Source organism: Lactuca virosa, chromosome 8 (genome assembly GCF_052849685.1).
Source record: "Lactuca virosa cultivar CGN04683 chromosome 8, Lactuca_virosa_CGN04683_v6, whole genome shotgun sequence".
NCBI classification, from domain to species: Eukaryota; Viridiplantae; Streptophyta; class Magnoliopsida; order Asterales; family Asteraceae; genus Lactuca; species Lactuca virosa.
This window is the reverse complement of record NC_136433.1, coordinates 238644856-238659941: the sequence shown is the minus strand read 5'-3', so window position 1 is coordinate 238659941 and position 15086 is coordinate 238644856. Positions and strand designations below refer to the sequence as shown.

Below are 15086 nucleotides of genomic sequence, written 5' to 3'. Positions count from 1 at the left end.
GATGAAACCGTAATTTTAATATAATAAAATATTACTACCGTGGAACGAACACTATTTGATACAGAGTAGATGAAACAGTACTGCGGAATTAACAATACTTTGCTGCGGAGTTGATGAAATAGTAATGCAAAAGTTTATTGGAATACTAATTTTTTTTATACAAACTTCATAATAAACAGATTTTAAAATAAACTTCATTCATTCAAATCGAACCACGGAAAGTATGTTCCGTCTTCGTATTTCATCCATTGGTTTTGTGAGTCTTGCATCCCTTGGTTTTCTGTTGCTTGCGTCCCTAGGTTTTCTGTCTCGTGCGTCCCTTGGATTTTTGCCTCCTGCTTCCACTGGTTTTCTGTCACTTGCGTCCCTTCGTCTTCTCTCGCTTTTGTCCCACTTCCTGAAGCCCCACTACGTTTTCTACTTTTATTTTGCTTCGTTCGGACAATTTCCTTACACGTCTTTGTATTATGTGTTGTACTATGGCATCTACTACATCTTCTTATTTTCAGTTCCTCACCTTGTGAGGGGATATGGTTGGTGTTTTTCAGTCTACCCGCTTGACGTATTTACATTACTGGAGGGATAACAACCCTAAGGTCATTAGGAACCTCCCAATCACCATGTTCTGGTAGGGGGTAGACGGCCTCCTCGTACGTTCTTCGATAGGTTTCAATTTTATAAGAATCTATAGCCACATGCCCACAATTTTCATTTTTCTAGTGCGTTAAAACCATAATCACATGACCACAAGGCAAACTGGTTAGTTTCCAATAATTGCAAGAACAAGTCTTTTGCCTCAAGTAAACTATGCCACCACTTTTGAAGTCATGAACTTGATATGTTGTATTGTCAACACTAGATACCGACCATCCTGTTATCCCGTCTTTATTTTTTTAAATCATAGCTTCGGCCCACTTCGTAAGTATTGTTGTACTTTTTATGTTAAAAAAAATGATATATCATTATATATGACATTTATCGTTCAATTTGACAAAATTTTAGTCATACCTGCAGCCACCCGATGTTGGTAAAACCCTTTCTGCATAAGCGCGCATAAGAACTCATGAAGTGGTAATATAGGCAACTTCCTTGCATGTTTTGATACAACATTTATGGACTCTGCACTGTTTGAGGTCAAATAATCGTACCTCATGGTAGGGCAATGGGATCTAGTTCATTTATCACGTGGAATTTGACTAAGGTACGCCGCTACATATGGTTTAAGAGTACAAAGTCTCCCCCAATATTGTTCAAACTCAATGGTCTTGTAAGCTCTTACAAGCTTCCAAAACAAAATTGCTGTTTTTTTATTTTTTCCAAAGGTGTGCACTATGTTTCCTATTATATGAAAACCACACAAGCCATGTTGAGCATTTGAAAAAACATTTTGAATACTTATAGCAATTGATGTAGCCATATCCGTTACCAATGTTAGACCTTCCAAATCACCAATGCATTCATGTAGTTTTTCAAGGAACCATGTCCAAGAATCTGTTGTCTCTTTTGGGCAAATTCCATAACTACGCAATATCTGATTGTTGCCATCCATGTCAACTGCATGCAATATGGTGCCTTTGTACTTTCCCTTTAAATGGGCACCATCCATAATAATAAATTTTCTACAAAACCCTCTGAAAGCACGTATCTGCAACAATTATGTAAAAAGCATGAATATATTAAAAAATTTATTTTGTTTATAAACACTATATATTTACAAAGTTTAAAATTTAATTTATGTATTTACCGCGCATCCAATAGCAAAAAAACAATACTCGAAGCGATCCTCCAAATCAGTTTGTTTGTACGCCACAGTCCCAGGATTATGTTTCTTCAAGTTGTGAAAATAAACTGGAAGTTTGGAGAAACTTTCTTCGGGGGTCCCCGTCATCAATCCCATAGCAAATTCTCTAGCATGCCACGCTTGTGAATAATTCAAATTAATATCCAGCAACGCATTCATATCTCTAATAATATATTTAGGTTTCCAAACTCTCAAACTACCTTGACCCATAATGTCATGTATTATGCTTCCCACAACTTCACTAGTTGCTTGCTTATGATTTGGGTGTATAAGTAATGAAGAACATGTGTGCTCCCCATTAAAAGTCTTAATTTCAAACATTTTAGTTCCTTTAATGACAGCTGCATATAAACGCCAATGACAGTTTTCTTGCAAACAAACAACCTCGTATCGAGATTTGCTTGATTTTTGAACCTTAATTTGAAACTTTTCTTTAACCGCTTTAAATTTAACAGAAGTTGTTAGGTCTTTTTTGGTGTTATAGGTTTGATTCACAAATATTTTATCATTCGGACCTAAACTGTGAAATGGTCCAGGTTCAAGAATAGGTTCTGGACAATCAGGAATAGGAGGAATACAATACCAGGGATTAAAAGCAATCTCCCGACCAACCTTCATTTGATTTTTCATCAGATAACTGATCATCAAAATCAGGTACTTCTCCAAACTCAAATAAATTTTGCTGTTCTAATTATGTCATGCGCAAATTTGGTTCATTATCATTATGTGATAAAAAGTTATCGTTATCTGATACAAACTTATCACCAACTGAAGCTTTCTTTTCATAACCCATTCCCGCGTCATTTCCTCGTCCCCTGGACCGGTTTCCACCAGATTGTCTATCTCCACGACATCTACTACTTATTGCTCCAATAAACTGGCTTTTCACCATTGGCTGTTCTTCAACTTCTTCACCTACCATCGATAAATACAAATGCACTTTTTGGTTTGTTTCAAACATTACATGTTTCAAGTGATCTACATCTGATTCATCTGCAAGCTCCATGACATACCCACACTCCGGGTGTTTAAAAGACAAAGATACATGACTATTAAACACACCGACCTTATTTCTAACCATTTGTAATAACATATGATAGTCAAAGTTAGGAGGAATATTTAAACCATAGTTTTTCACATTATTTCTAACTTAAACCTCATTTCCATTAACTAACTGCCACAACCCTCCCGTACACAGAATAATAAAACTCATTTTATATAAAACACTCTCCACAAAGACAACAAAAAAATGACTTATAATGATTAAAGTCTTCATAAAAATGAAAAACTTTCGTTTCTGCTCACTAAAAGTCATAAAAACTGGAAAAAAACATATATAATGGTCAATTATTGCTTAAAAACGTCTACAACTACCATTTCCGCAGAGAAATAACTATATCCGCAGAGGTGTACACCAATTCCACAGAGACGGCTACCAATTCCTCATAAACGACTACAACTACCAATTCCTCATAACCTTTAAGCGATCCGTAGAACAAATAGAGGATCCGCAGAGACGCCTATGTGGATCCTTAAAACCCTGAAATTTTTGCCTTATTGCTGCCACCTCATTTTCGTAGAGGTGTGCGTAGATCTTCAGAAGATTTAACGGATCTGTAGAGCACCCTCTATAGATCTTGTGGTCATTATACAAAATCAAGATTTTCATGGTATTTGACGAAAATTCTCCAACTTATTTTTAGTCATTAAGTAAAAACTAAACAAAATACTTTTTAAAAAATAACTCATTTATTTATTAATTTATTAATTTTGGTCACAAAAAAAAACTAAATTATTTTTAAAAACAATCCCAAACACAATGCGTTTCAATTTGTCAAATTACAACAACAAATAAACAACAAATAGGGTGCATTTCAGCACCCAACGAAACCACTGTTAACCCCCAAAGGTCAATACACATCGGCGGCTCCTCCTCACCAACCACCACGCTCTCTGCAACTAAAAATGGCGATTTGTCATCACCATCAACCTTCATTCACCATCCCTTCTTCTTTCCCATTCACTACTAATCTTTCAAACAAATCCCAACTTCATCTCCCATCGTCTTTCCGCTGCAATCTATCCGTCACTACAAATCTCGAACCCGAACCCGTTTACACCGCCGTCAAGTCCTTCGCCCCCGCCACCGTAGCCAACCTCGGCCCTGGGTTTGACTTTCTCGGTTGCGCAGTCGATGGGATCGGAGACTATGTCACCCTCAAAATCGACCCCCAAGTTCACCCTGGCGAGGTCTCAATCACCGAAATCACCGGAACCGGCAACTCCGCCAATAAGCTCAGCAAAAACCCTATCTGGAATTGCGCTGGTATTGCTGCCATTTCTGTCATGAAGATGCTCAACATCCGATCCGTCGGCCTCTCTCTATCTCTAGAAAAGGGTCTCCCCCTCGGAAGCGGTCTCGGTTCCAGCGCCGCTAGTGCCGCCGCCGCGGCAATCGCCGTTAATGAGATTTTTGGTGGAAAGTTGCCTGCATTGGATTTAGTCCTCGCAGGGCTTGAATCGGAAGCTAAAGTATCCGGATACCACGCTGATAACATTGCGCCGGCAATCATGGGTGGTTTCGTTCTCGTTCGGAGCTACGATCCTTTAGAGCTGATTCCGTTGCAGTTTCCGGTCGACAAAAACCTCTACTTCGTCTTGGTGAATCCGGAATTCGAAGCGCCGACGAAGAAGATGAGGGCGGCGTTACCAAAAGAGATAACAATGTCGCACCATGTATGGAACAGTAGTCAAGCAGGTGCCTTGGTGGCGGCGGTGTTGCAGGGGGATTTGAAGGGTTTTGGAAAGGCGTTGTCTTCTGATAAGATAGTGGAACCGAGGAGGGCGCCATTGATTCCGGGAATGGATGCTGTGAAGAAGGCTGCACTTGAGGCAGGGGCTTATGGGTGTACGATCAGTGGAGCAGGGCCAACTGCGGTGGCTGTTACAGATAACGAGGAAAAAGGGAGGGAGATTGGGGAGAAGATGGTGGAAGCTTTCATGGCGGAAGGGAATTTGAAAGCTGTGGCTATGGTGAAGCAATTGGACAGAGTTGGTGCTAGACTTGTTAGTAGCATTTCCAGATAATTATGAAGATGAAATCAATGAATGATGATAATGGGTAAGCTTTCTGAGTTTGTTGATGAAATAAAAATTGGCTATTTTTATGAACTTTGGTCTATGGCTCAGAAGCTAATCTTGAATGTTGAAAAGTTTGTATTTTTTTTGATTTCTTGGATGATTGTGTGACGATTGGATAAGTTTGCCTACGAAATTAGCAAAGAATTTTCACTATTGCAACATTTTCCTTTTATAATGTATATGCTATAATTAGTTGTGTTTTTCAAACAACAATGTTTTGGTAAGAAAAAATTGAAAATATTACATGATAATAGAAAGAATTAAATGGAAGATGATATAATGCACAAATATATGAAAGTACATAATCATCTTTTGGTGTTTAGCCCTCAAATAAAATCATCTTTCAATTTCGTGAGCACTAACAATAAATCCAGTTATAGCAATGTCATACAAAATTCCAAATGTATAGCATCTTCATTGCTAAAATTCAATAGCACAAAGTATAATTTCCTAACAAGAAAAAAGTACAATATTATAATCGGATTTATTTCTTAAAGTATAATGCTTTAAAAGAAAAGAAAAATGAAAGTACATTACTATCGTAGAACGAAGTGAAAAAAAAATGTTATAATACACAAATAAATGAAAAATACATCACTATTTCTTACGTGTAGCCCATAAATAAAAGCATCATCTTGCATTTCTTGGCACTATACATCTAAACAATCCATGTCTTGATTTCTGATATAAAAAACACTTTTAGTGAATCGTATAGTTTTTAGTTATCACCATAAATACAATTATATCAATGTCATCCAAATACAAAACATTTTTTGTGTTAATATTTGGGTACTTTTCAATTTATATTGTCTTAACAAGGAAAAGGTTAAAATTGCAATGCTATAATTTGATATACTTTTTGAAAGTATAGTGTCTTAATAAGAAAAAGTTTTAAAGTACAATGCTTAAGAGAAACAAAAAAAAATGGAAAAAAACTATAATTTAAAAAAAAAAATGAAAGCAATATCCTATACCACACATATAAATTAAAGCACATAGATTGCAATGTACATTTATTTTTTACCCATAATAACAACATACTTATATTTTTTTAACTGATAATAGCAAATACATTAAACTATAATAGCAACATACTTTCATCTTTTACACATAATAACAACATATTTACATATCTTTTTAATACCAATATGTAACAAATAAAGTACATTGCCAATATGAGTAGCAAAATGTAAGTATGTTGCTATCTTCACTAAAAAAATGATGTGCATTGTTATAATGGGTAAAAAGACGTAAATGAATTGTTATTATGGATAAAAAATAAAATACATTATCGGCAAATGCCAAATGATATAAAAGTCCTTAAGTTTGGCGTAAATGTGTGGATTTAACTTTTTGCGTATTTTTGTTTCATTAAAGATGGAGTTTGCAATTTTTTTTTCAATTTTACGCTTTTTGCAGGTTTACCCGGTAAAACCAAACAATTCTACCAAACGTAATGGCTTTAATGAACCATAAATATGCAAAAAGGTAAAATTGAAAAAAAAAAGTTGCAAACCTCCAACTTTAATGAACTTAAAATACGTAAAAAGACATTTCTGCTGAACTTACTTTTATGTCATTGCCCATACATTACCTATATAATCTTTCGCCTATAACCATAAACCACAATTCTACTTTAAGATTTATATAAAGGGGTAAAGGTTGATGAAACAAAAAGATTTAAAGATTTATATAAAGGGGTAAAGGTTGATGAAACAAAAAGATTTTCCGGCCTAAACTTCGTGCATTAATTTAAAAAGGAAAAAAATACAAATGTTAAAAGACAATTGATACAAAGCTATTACAACAAACAACTAAAAATTTGAATTTTTCCATTTCAATCACAACAAAATTTAAACCAAACCAAAACACACGCGCGCGCACCAAAACCGTCACCGAAATCAGTTACCCTTTGCAGCCGCAACCTGTTTTGCACCAACCGCAAAGAACTCGGTAATAACTTCAAGTGGCATTCCTTTTGTTTCCGGAACCTTCAAGAACACAAACACCCACGCGATCACACACACAATCGCGTACAATCCAAAAACACCCGAGAGACCAATGGAAGTGAGAAGAACCGGGAGTGAGTATGTCACGATGATGTCACATATCCAAAATGTAAGGGCACAAATGGCAATGCAAAGTCCACGGACTCTTGTTGGGAATATTTCCGCACATAAGATGTTGGGAATTGGGCCAAAGCCCATCACGAAAGTACAAAAGTACACCACCACACTAGCGGTTGAAATGGCGGCGTTTACTACACTTCCAAAGTCGATTACACTTCCCACCACCAAGATTACGAGGGTTAAGATTAACACCGGGATTGTAGTCAATAAAAGAGTCCTGCAAATTGCAATAACATAGTTTGAAAGATATTAGAACATGGAACAACTTGTTGATAAACATAAACTAGCTCTACTTGATTATATGTAAAAGGGATAAATGCAAGAAATACCAACATTGTTTCATTTATTTAGGTATCATAATTCATAGCATCTTTACTTTCACTTTCTTTTATTAGAGCATTGTACTTTGAAATAATTCTTATTAAGACAATTGCTTTGTATTGGGATGACATTGCTATAATTGTGATTTTTCAAAGTACTATGTTGTAATCAAAAAAAAAAATCAAAGGAGGATGTTATAATAAACGTATTAATGAATGTATGTTGCTATTTCTTGCATTCAACCCATCGTAAAATAAAAAAAATGACATTGTCCCTTGAGATCCTGTTTGTTTGTTACACAGGACAAGACTAGACAGAATAGAAAAAGACTATTGTGTTTGTTACACAGGACAAGACTAGACAGAATAGAAAAAGACTATTGTGTACTGTGATTGATGTTAGATTAGATTGATGACAAAACCGGACAGAATAGAATAAGACTATTGTGTACTGTGTTTGATGTTAGATTAGATTGATGTGAACGGGACAAAATTTTCAACTTTTTGTCAAACCCAAAAAGGTGGGACAGAGACTTGCTTCACAACTTTTGTTTGGAACTTTTGTTTGTGTAAAAGGCGTGAATGCCTTTTAATACAAATTTCAAGAAAGTAATTAATTACCTTCTTCCAGAAATATCCATGAGCCTCATTGCCACAGCAATACAAGGAAGCATCAACAAAGTTGTAATGCAACTAATAAGAAGAGACGATGAAGTCGAACTAATTCCCAAATTTGATAAAAGAACACCAACACCGGCTTCCTCAAGAATCTGAGGCGTGTAGTAAAGAACTCCATTGATGCCCGAAAACTGCAAATAACAAAAAAATTAAAATTTAAAAATTCAATAAACAAAAATCAAACACAAAAGTTTCCAAATTCCAATTTATATTTACCTGTTGAAGTATCTGAAGCCCAACACCAACAAACAAAGCATGTTTAACCCCGGGCTCAAAAAGATCCTTCCAACTCGTTCCTTTCATAGCCGCTTCAGATGGGTGCACCATAGCGGGTCCCACCTGGTGCTGGTCCACAAGATCCTTAGAATAAAGAGCGGGTTGACTAACCAAAGCCGCCGCCTGAAAAACATCACCAGCATCCGCCGCCATATCACCGCCAGCAACCGAAATCAACGACCCACGTTGCGACCCTCCGATCCCGGTCCCGCCTTCTTGATGCAAATAAATCCTCTTAAACCCGCCTTCCTTTTTACCATCTTGCCCTTCTCTTTCCGTCCACTGCCACGCCAGCTGCCACCCGCCGCCAATTCCGGTACTGCTCAATTCTCCGGTGGTGTTTCCGATGACACTACTGTTTCTAACACTTAGAATGCTTCCATGTGAAGCCGGTTGAATCATGTCCTTTTCTAAACTTGTAGTTTGTCGGGAAATCAACGGGGAGTGGAGATTATCATCGGAATCGTTATTCCCGCCTCCGACATCGGAACCGGAATCATCACCACCATCTCTACCGACACTTTCTTCATCCCAATCTTCATGTTTAGGTTGGTTTCCAGTGACACTAAACATGCTCCCGAAATGTGGGAACAACATGCTCCCTTTGCTACCATGCGCATCTGGAAGCTTTTCATGGACACTTCCAAAGAGGGTGACAAGTGGGTCCATAAGTGGGACACCACTAGGGTTTATAGTGCTTCCTTGACGAGATGCAATTCCGAGCATACTTTGACCTGTAACAGGTCGAGCGATCCATGAAACCCCAGCGTCGTGACCATATAATTTGATTTTAGCAGCTTCGTCTTGTTCGTGTTCAAGATCATTTGCAGGTCCGATTATGTATTCTTCGATGGAGGTTTCACCGCCGACTCCAAGACCTTCCACTAGTAACGCCATCTCACCTGTCAAATCGGAAAAAAAATAAAAATCAGAAAGTTTACAGATGTGATGTTTCATTACGAAAGAGAGAGAATTGTTGAAATTGTTTAACCTGAGACGTCTTCTTTGCCACGTAGCCTCTGTAAAACCTGCTTCGCTTCCTGCATTCGACCTTTGCTCACGAGCCACCGGGGAGATTCCGGCAAGAAAAAGATGGTGAGGACGAAGTAAACTAGAGAAGGGATTGAAAGAACGCCGAGCATCAATCGCCAGTTGGGTGATTCCATTAATGACATTCCGAACACCATACAGTAAGAAAGGAACATCCCGCCGGAACCTGTAAACTGCGGCAGAGTATTGAGTGAGCCTCTGATTTCCGGCGGAGCTGTTTCGGAGATATAAACAGGGACAAGAGTGACAGCCAATCCGATCCCCAAACCATCTAGTAGTCTAGCTAATAGAAGGATGTAAACGTTGGGTGACCAAAGCATGACTAAACCGCTAACGAAGTATAGGATAGAAGAGATGATGAGCATCGGTCGTCGGCCATATGAATCTGCTACTGAACCGGAGAAAGTTGTCACCAAGGTGGCTCCGATCAAGGATGTGGCCACGATTAGACCTTCGATTGTTGGTTCGCTTTCCAATTTGAACTCTTTCTTTATGTACAACACAGCCCCTAAATCGCAAAACAACACCGATTGTTTGTTAAATTATACTTTTTTTAAGAAGAATTTTGAGATTTGGAGCAATGGATCGATGAAGATCTGGTTTTTTTAGTAACTTACCGGCGATAGTGGCGTTATCCCATCCCTGAAGCAAGTTACCAACGGCGGCGGCAACAGCCACTAGCACAGCTCCGCTCATCTTCCCAACTTCTTCTCTACTACGCTGTACGATGAAAGTATCAAAACCCCAATTCAGTAAATCGACAAAAGAAAACACAAACAGAGACACACAAGTAGATAGACACAAAATAACAGATCAAGCGATCAAATTGCGATAAACCCATCTTGAGATAACGCTATATGTGATGTCTACTCACGTTTAAATAAGAAAAAAGAGATAATTTAGGGGATAGATATGAGAATTGAAAGGATTCGCAAAAACGTAAATCCAAGATTCATGTCTGTTTGAAGACGATGAATCTGAGATTTGTTTCAATTACCGGCGATTTATGATATGAATAACAAACGGTGCAAATCTATGGTGATTAGATGAATCGTTTTATCTCACTTGAGAAGTGATATGAGTGAAGTTGAGCTCACTGGGTTGTGTGCATTTGATTCAGATTAAAAGGAAACAAGAAAAGGGAATCAAAAATTAATGATTGAATTGTTATCAATTATATGTATAGTGGGGAAATAGTAGGAAAGAAGAAAGAATACCCCTAATTACTAATCAAACAAATACTTGCTTCATTTGAATGTAGAAAGAAAACTTCGAGAGAGAGAAAGAGAGAGAGAGAGAGGAGAGATACCGTTGTTTGGGTGAGAGTCCAAGACTTGTCTACTTCATGTTGAAAAACGTCTCGATCAGTCGACTAGAAGATGAATTCACTATTCAGGGACTAGAATGGTCAAATGGTTATAAGTTGAGGGAGCTTTCTGAAAATTTGAGTGACTTAACTTAAGTACAGTTCTTTTTGCTCCGCTGGCTGAACGACACTTAAAGTGTTGGCGTCAGCAATCTTGATGGTACACAAAATGGCAATGTGACAAAAATAGTCCCTGGGATATTCAATCATCTACATGGGTTAGTCGATCATTTACACATTTTGTCATTTGACAACTACTTTTATATTAATGGTCCTTCTTGTACTTTGGCATTGGTTAGCATGAGAGGTGGACATACCCTTTTTTCAAATCGAACCGGATTGGTTTTAAAACCGGTTAGGGTTTTTCCTACGGTAAGAAAACTAGTTTGATGCAAAAGTAATGCAGAGTAAAACCAAGTTGAGGCAAAACCAGTTTAGGGGCAAAAAAGTTCAAGCATATAGGACCGCTGCAAAATCGGTTGAAAGCAGGATCAGGAAAGGAAGTGTTTGGATGTAGTTGTACTAGGGATGAACATAGGTTAGGAACCAGAGCGAGAACTAAAGAATCAGGAAATGAAGAACCAAGAACCGGACACAATACCCCAGTTCCAATTCCAACCGGTTCCAGTTTGGTTATACAAGTAAGTGTGTTCTTTAAAGATGTGTTCGGTTTCAAACCTGGCCCGAACCGAACTAAGAACCGAAGAATTGGGAACCGATTTAGAGGGAAATGGAGAACCGAGAACCGGATTGTATACCATGGTTTCGGTTTCGATTTTTTCCGATCCCTTTGCACATCAAATGTTCATCCCTACGTTGTACATACAACTACTTGGGTTTTATTTTGGATCTTTTGGAACTTATAAACTTTTGCAGCGGAAAAACCAAGGAAAGTTGTCTAATTTAACAAGATTGTTTCAATATTTATTTTGTTTGTTTAATAGAGGATATTTCCTCTTGTAGTGTGTTTATTTTACTAGCATCTTGCTAGTTTTAATAAAATTTATATTGTTCTACTGTTCTAGAGAAAAATCTCAAATCTCAAACCGGTAAACTGGCAGTTCAATTTTAAATTGCATTAGTTTTTATAAAATTATTTTTTTCATAAATCCGTCGGATGAGAATTTCGTTTTTTTCAAACCATTTTTTGTGCACATCTCGTAGAGAATTTGAATGATGGAAAGGTGTAAGAATAGAAAATATTTTGGCAAATCGACTTGAAATTATAATGATTTTGCCAATGATCTAACGAACACACATTTGTTTCTTATTTATGTAGTAGTCGTTTTTTTAGTTATATAACTTTTGGATATTTACAAAGATGATCGTATCGACCAAATCTTAGTCTTAGTATATAGTATTAAAGGATGTGGTTAATTCTTTCCTCTTTTGCCCAGATAACCATAGAGTCCACTTATTTTTTTTTTGGTGACCGGCAAGATATGACATAAAATTGTATGAAATCTCTTATTATGAGTCTACTTTTCAGAATGTGCATTTTGAACTTACTATTTTCGACATAGATTATATTTAAAATTGTCTTAACATTAGCTAGACACATATTCCGAACATATATTACACATTGGTTTTTGTAGTAGCATTTTCTTCCTACACACGTATTGCTTATGGATTAGATTTTTACACCACTAATAGAGATCTACAACTAAAAATAAGTTCATCCAATCGAATCCACGAAGAAAAGTTTTATCACCCTCCCTCTTTACTATTATGATCGTGAAAGAACCCAATCACAAAACTACTAACATATTAAGAAAGATGTCAAACACCATTTTGTAGGTTTTGTTTGGTGTTTTGAGATTTATGGTGAGATACATTTTTAATACAACACTTGTTTACTTGAAGTTACAATTTCATACATATCGTTAAGATTGATGATCTTCAAAGAAAACACCCCTTTGGAAGGGAACTAATTACACACAATGTCCATAACATTTGACATCGATGGAAACCAACAAGCCATGCTCCTAGCCTGCGGTTAGGGCATGAAACAAAGTGTTGAGTCGTGATCCTTATTTTAATGAGTATAAAGGGATGTTTTAGGGACGTTAAGAATGTTGCCATTATATCTAATATGTTCGATTACATTAACATTGCTATTAGTAATATCATCCCAGATGAACATCACAGGATTTATCGTTGAAGTTTGATTACAAATTTGCGGTCTATGATTATGAATATGAGGTATGTCTTCAACACAGTTTCCTTAAAACTTCCACGATACAACAATGCAAAACGATTCTTCAAGATCGTCTGAATTGATGCTAGGCGGGAATATACCTTAGTTGTAGCAAGAGGACGAAGCAGAAATAAAATCGGATGAGAGGAAGAAAATATTGGTTCATTTGTTGTTTCCCAATCAGTCACACAAGTGTTGTATATATACCACAAAATGTAACTATATGTTAAGCAGTAAAACGTAACTGTTAAAATTAAAGAGCATAATTAATCAAGAAATCAAAACTGAAATATATGATTAATAGCCTTTAATATGACTTTATAACTGATACATATTTAATTATAAAAAAATTGCAAAAGGTCCTTAAATTTTTATGGTCAACCAATGGTGCATTCATACCCGCGCACACATGTTCCATGAACTCAAGGTAGGTTCACATTTGCATCCATGTGCGCTCACAAGATAGAGTCTTTGTGTCATAAGACTTACAAGACTAAGAAACCTTGTTAGTCTATGATTAATCAAGAAATCAAAACCCAAATCTATGATTAACGACCTTTAATACAAGTTTATAACTATAGTTGCAAAAAGAAAAAATAATTGTAAAAGGTCATTAAACTTTTTTGGTCGACCGAAGTTGCATTCATATCCGCATACACAAGTTCAGTGAACTCAAGCCAATCTGGTTCACACCCCCTCTCCCTTCTCTTTCTGCGCAGAAGAGAGAGTCTTTATGTTATAAGACTTACAAGGCGAAAAAGCCTTGCAAGTTTATGATTAATCAATTAATCAAAATCAAAATATATGATTAATGGCCTTTAATACAAGTTTATAATTAATACATATTCGGTTACAAAAAGAAAAAGTAATTGCAAAATGTCATTGAACTTTTCCGGTCGAAGAGTGGTGCATTCGTATTCACGCACAAAAGTTTCTAAAGGAGTGTGACGTGTGATATATTGAAACAAATATATCATGGAGAAGAACACAAACACATAATCATTTTTCCATTTTAATAATGTTTAAGGTTTGAAATTCGTGCTCAAAATGGGAAAAAACCATTTTTGAAAATTCATTAAAACCAGTTTTGCAACATATTGCACGTCTCACCTGGTCGACACTCTTGGCCGGACCAGTACGCTGGTTTGACTAGAGTGGTACGGTTCTTGACCCGACTCTATTGGTCCATTCATTTTGCCTTCAATTGCACTTGTTGGTTGACAGTGTTGTCATCGTCACGATGCTCAACAACATTTTAATTAACTGTGATGGTTATAGTGATACATAGCTAGCGGTGGTCACCGGTGCTAGTGTTAACCAATTGGTGAAAGGTGGTAGGGTGTATGGGGTCTTTAGCGTTAAAGATGTTTGTAGTTAGATGGATGGTCCTGCTAGGAATGTGATTGCCATTTGTGTGTGACAAAGATTAATAGCTTTGAAGCAAATTTAATACAAATAAACGATGTCAAAATAACAATACCTATTACCATATTACTTTTATTTTCAAATTAATGATATTAATTATTAAAGCTTAATGATGTATCCCACAAAAATAGGTAGTAATAGACTAATATGAAAAGATTCATATCTAAGTTTCTTATTATATGTAGCAAGTGCTAAATTATTATGCTTATTTGACGACTTGAGATTTGATCGGCACATAAATTCCATTATCATTTATTTTATTAAATATTATATTAAATACTCAATTGGTTGGTGAACTGTAAATAGAATATGTGCCGTTTTTGGTTTATTTGTCATTGTTGTCTAAAATTCAATGAATGATGTTATTGTCTAATAATTCCTTTAAAGAAAGGAAAGAAATAAAGATATTTATAGGTATATTTAAAGCTGATGCGATTTTGAAAGGTTTGTTTGAGGTGTCAGTTCACTTCAAATTAATTTGATAAAGTTACATAAATAATCCATATAGTTTATTAAATGTTATAATTTCACTCTATGTTAACTTTTTTTTACAAATATGGTCTCTTTTGTTTCTAAAAATTACATTGTTGGTCCCCTTTTTACCCTTTATATATATATATATATATATATATATATATATATATATATATATATATATATATATATATTACTTTTAGCTTATTTTATAAAAAATAAAGTCAAA

General features: G+C 36.1%; 3 protein-coding genes across 7 annotated transcripts; 1 reads left to right on the top strand and 2 right to left on the bottom strand.

Moving 5' to 3' along the window:
- Positions 1 to 1174: 1174 nt before the first annotated feature.
- On the bottom strand, positions 1175 to 2419 carry LOC145131353 (uncharacterized). Its single transcript, XM_079066052.1, has 2 exons — positions 1745 to 2419; positions 1175 to 1645 (listed from the first exon to the last, which is right to left on the bottom strand). Exons 1-2 carry the CDS (start codon positions 2417 to 2419, stop codon positions 1175 to 1177), a joined length of 1146 nt encoding a protein of 381 aa, XP_078922178.1.
- A 1226-nt stretch (positions 2420 to 3645) lies between these two features.
- Positions 3646 to 5103, top strand: LOC145132846 (homoserine kinase-like). The gene has a single exon (XM_079067785.1). It carries the CDS (start codon positions 3767 to 3769, stop codon positions 4886 to 4888), a length of 1122 nt encoding a protein of 373 aa, XP_078923911.1. The 5' UTR covers positions 3646 to 3766; the 3' UTR covers positions 4889 to 5103.
- A 1563-nt stretch (positions 5104 to 6666) lies between these two features.
- Positions 6667 to 10810, bottom strand: LOC145133275 (monosaccharide-sensing protein 2-like). Of its 5 annotated transcripts, none has more exons than XM_079068214.1 (6): positions 10705 to 10810; positions 10013 to 10115; positions 9337 to 9903; positions 8286 to 9247; positions 8013 to 8200; positions 6667 to 7288 (listed from the first exon to the last, which is right to left on the bottom strand). In XM_079068214.1, the coding sequence occupies exons 2-6, from the start codon at positions 10089 to 10091 to the stop codon at positions 6844 to 6846; spliced, it is 2241 nt and encodes a 746-aa protein (XP_078924340.1). In that variant the 5' UTR covers positions 10092 to 10115; positions 10705 to 10810; the 3' UTR covers positions 6667 to 6843. The 5 variants fall into 5 exon arrangements, with proteins under 5 accessions (XP_078924340.1, XP_078924339.1, XP_078924341.1 ...); XM_079068213.1 differs by having other exon boundaries at positions 10613 to 10709; XM_079068215.1 differs by lacking the exon at positions 10705 to 10810 and adding an exon at positions 10461 to 10606.
- Between the last annotated feature and the right edge of the window lie 4276 nt (positions 10811 to 15086).

Bases quoted from the DNA above. Each gene is read 5' to 3' on its own strand.
- LOC145131353 (XM_079066052.1), bottom strand. From the start codon at position 2,419: ATGAAGGTTGGTCGGGAGATTGCTTTTAATCCCTGGTATTGTATTCCT. The intron at 1,646-1,744 runs GTAAATACATAA...TAATTGTTGCAG, and splicing joins TTTTTGCTATTGGATGCGCG to ATACGTGCTTTCAGAGGGTT.
- LOC145132846 (XM_079067785.1), top strand. From the start codon at position 3,767: ATGGCGATTTGTCATCACCATCAACCTTCATTCACCATCCCTTCTTCT.
- LOC145133275 (XM_079068214.1), bottom strand. From the start codon at position 10,091: ATGAGCGGAGCTGTGCTAGTGGCTGTTGCCGCCGCCGTTGGTAACTTG. The intron at 8,201-8,285 runs GTAAATATAAAT...TGTTATTTGCAG, and splicing joins GGCTTCAGATACTTCAACAG to TTTTCGGGCATCAATGGAGT. The intron at 7,289-8,012 runs GTAATTAATTAC...TGCAATTTGCAG, and splicing joins ATGGATATTTCTGGAAGAAG to GACTCTTTTATTGACTACAA.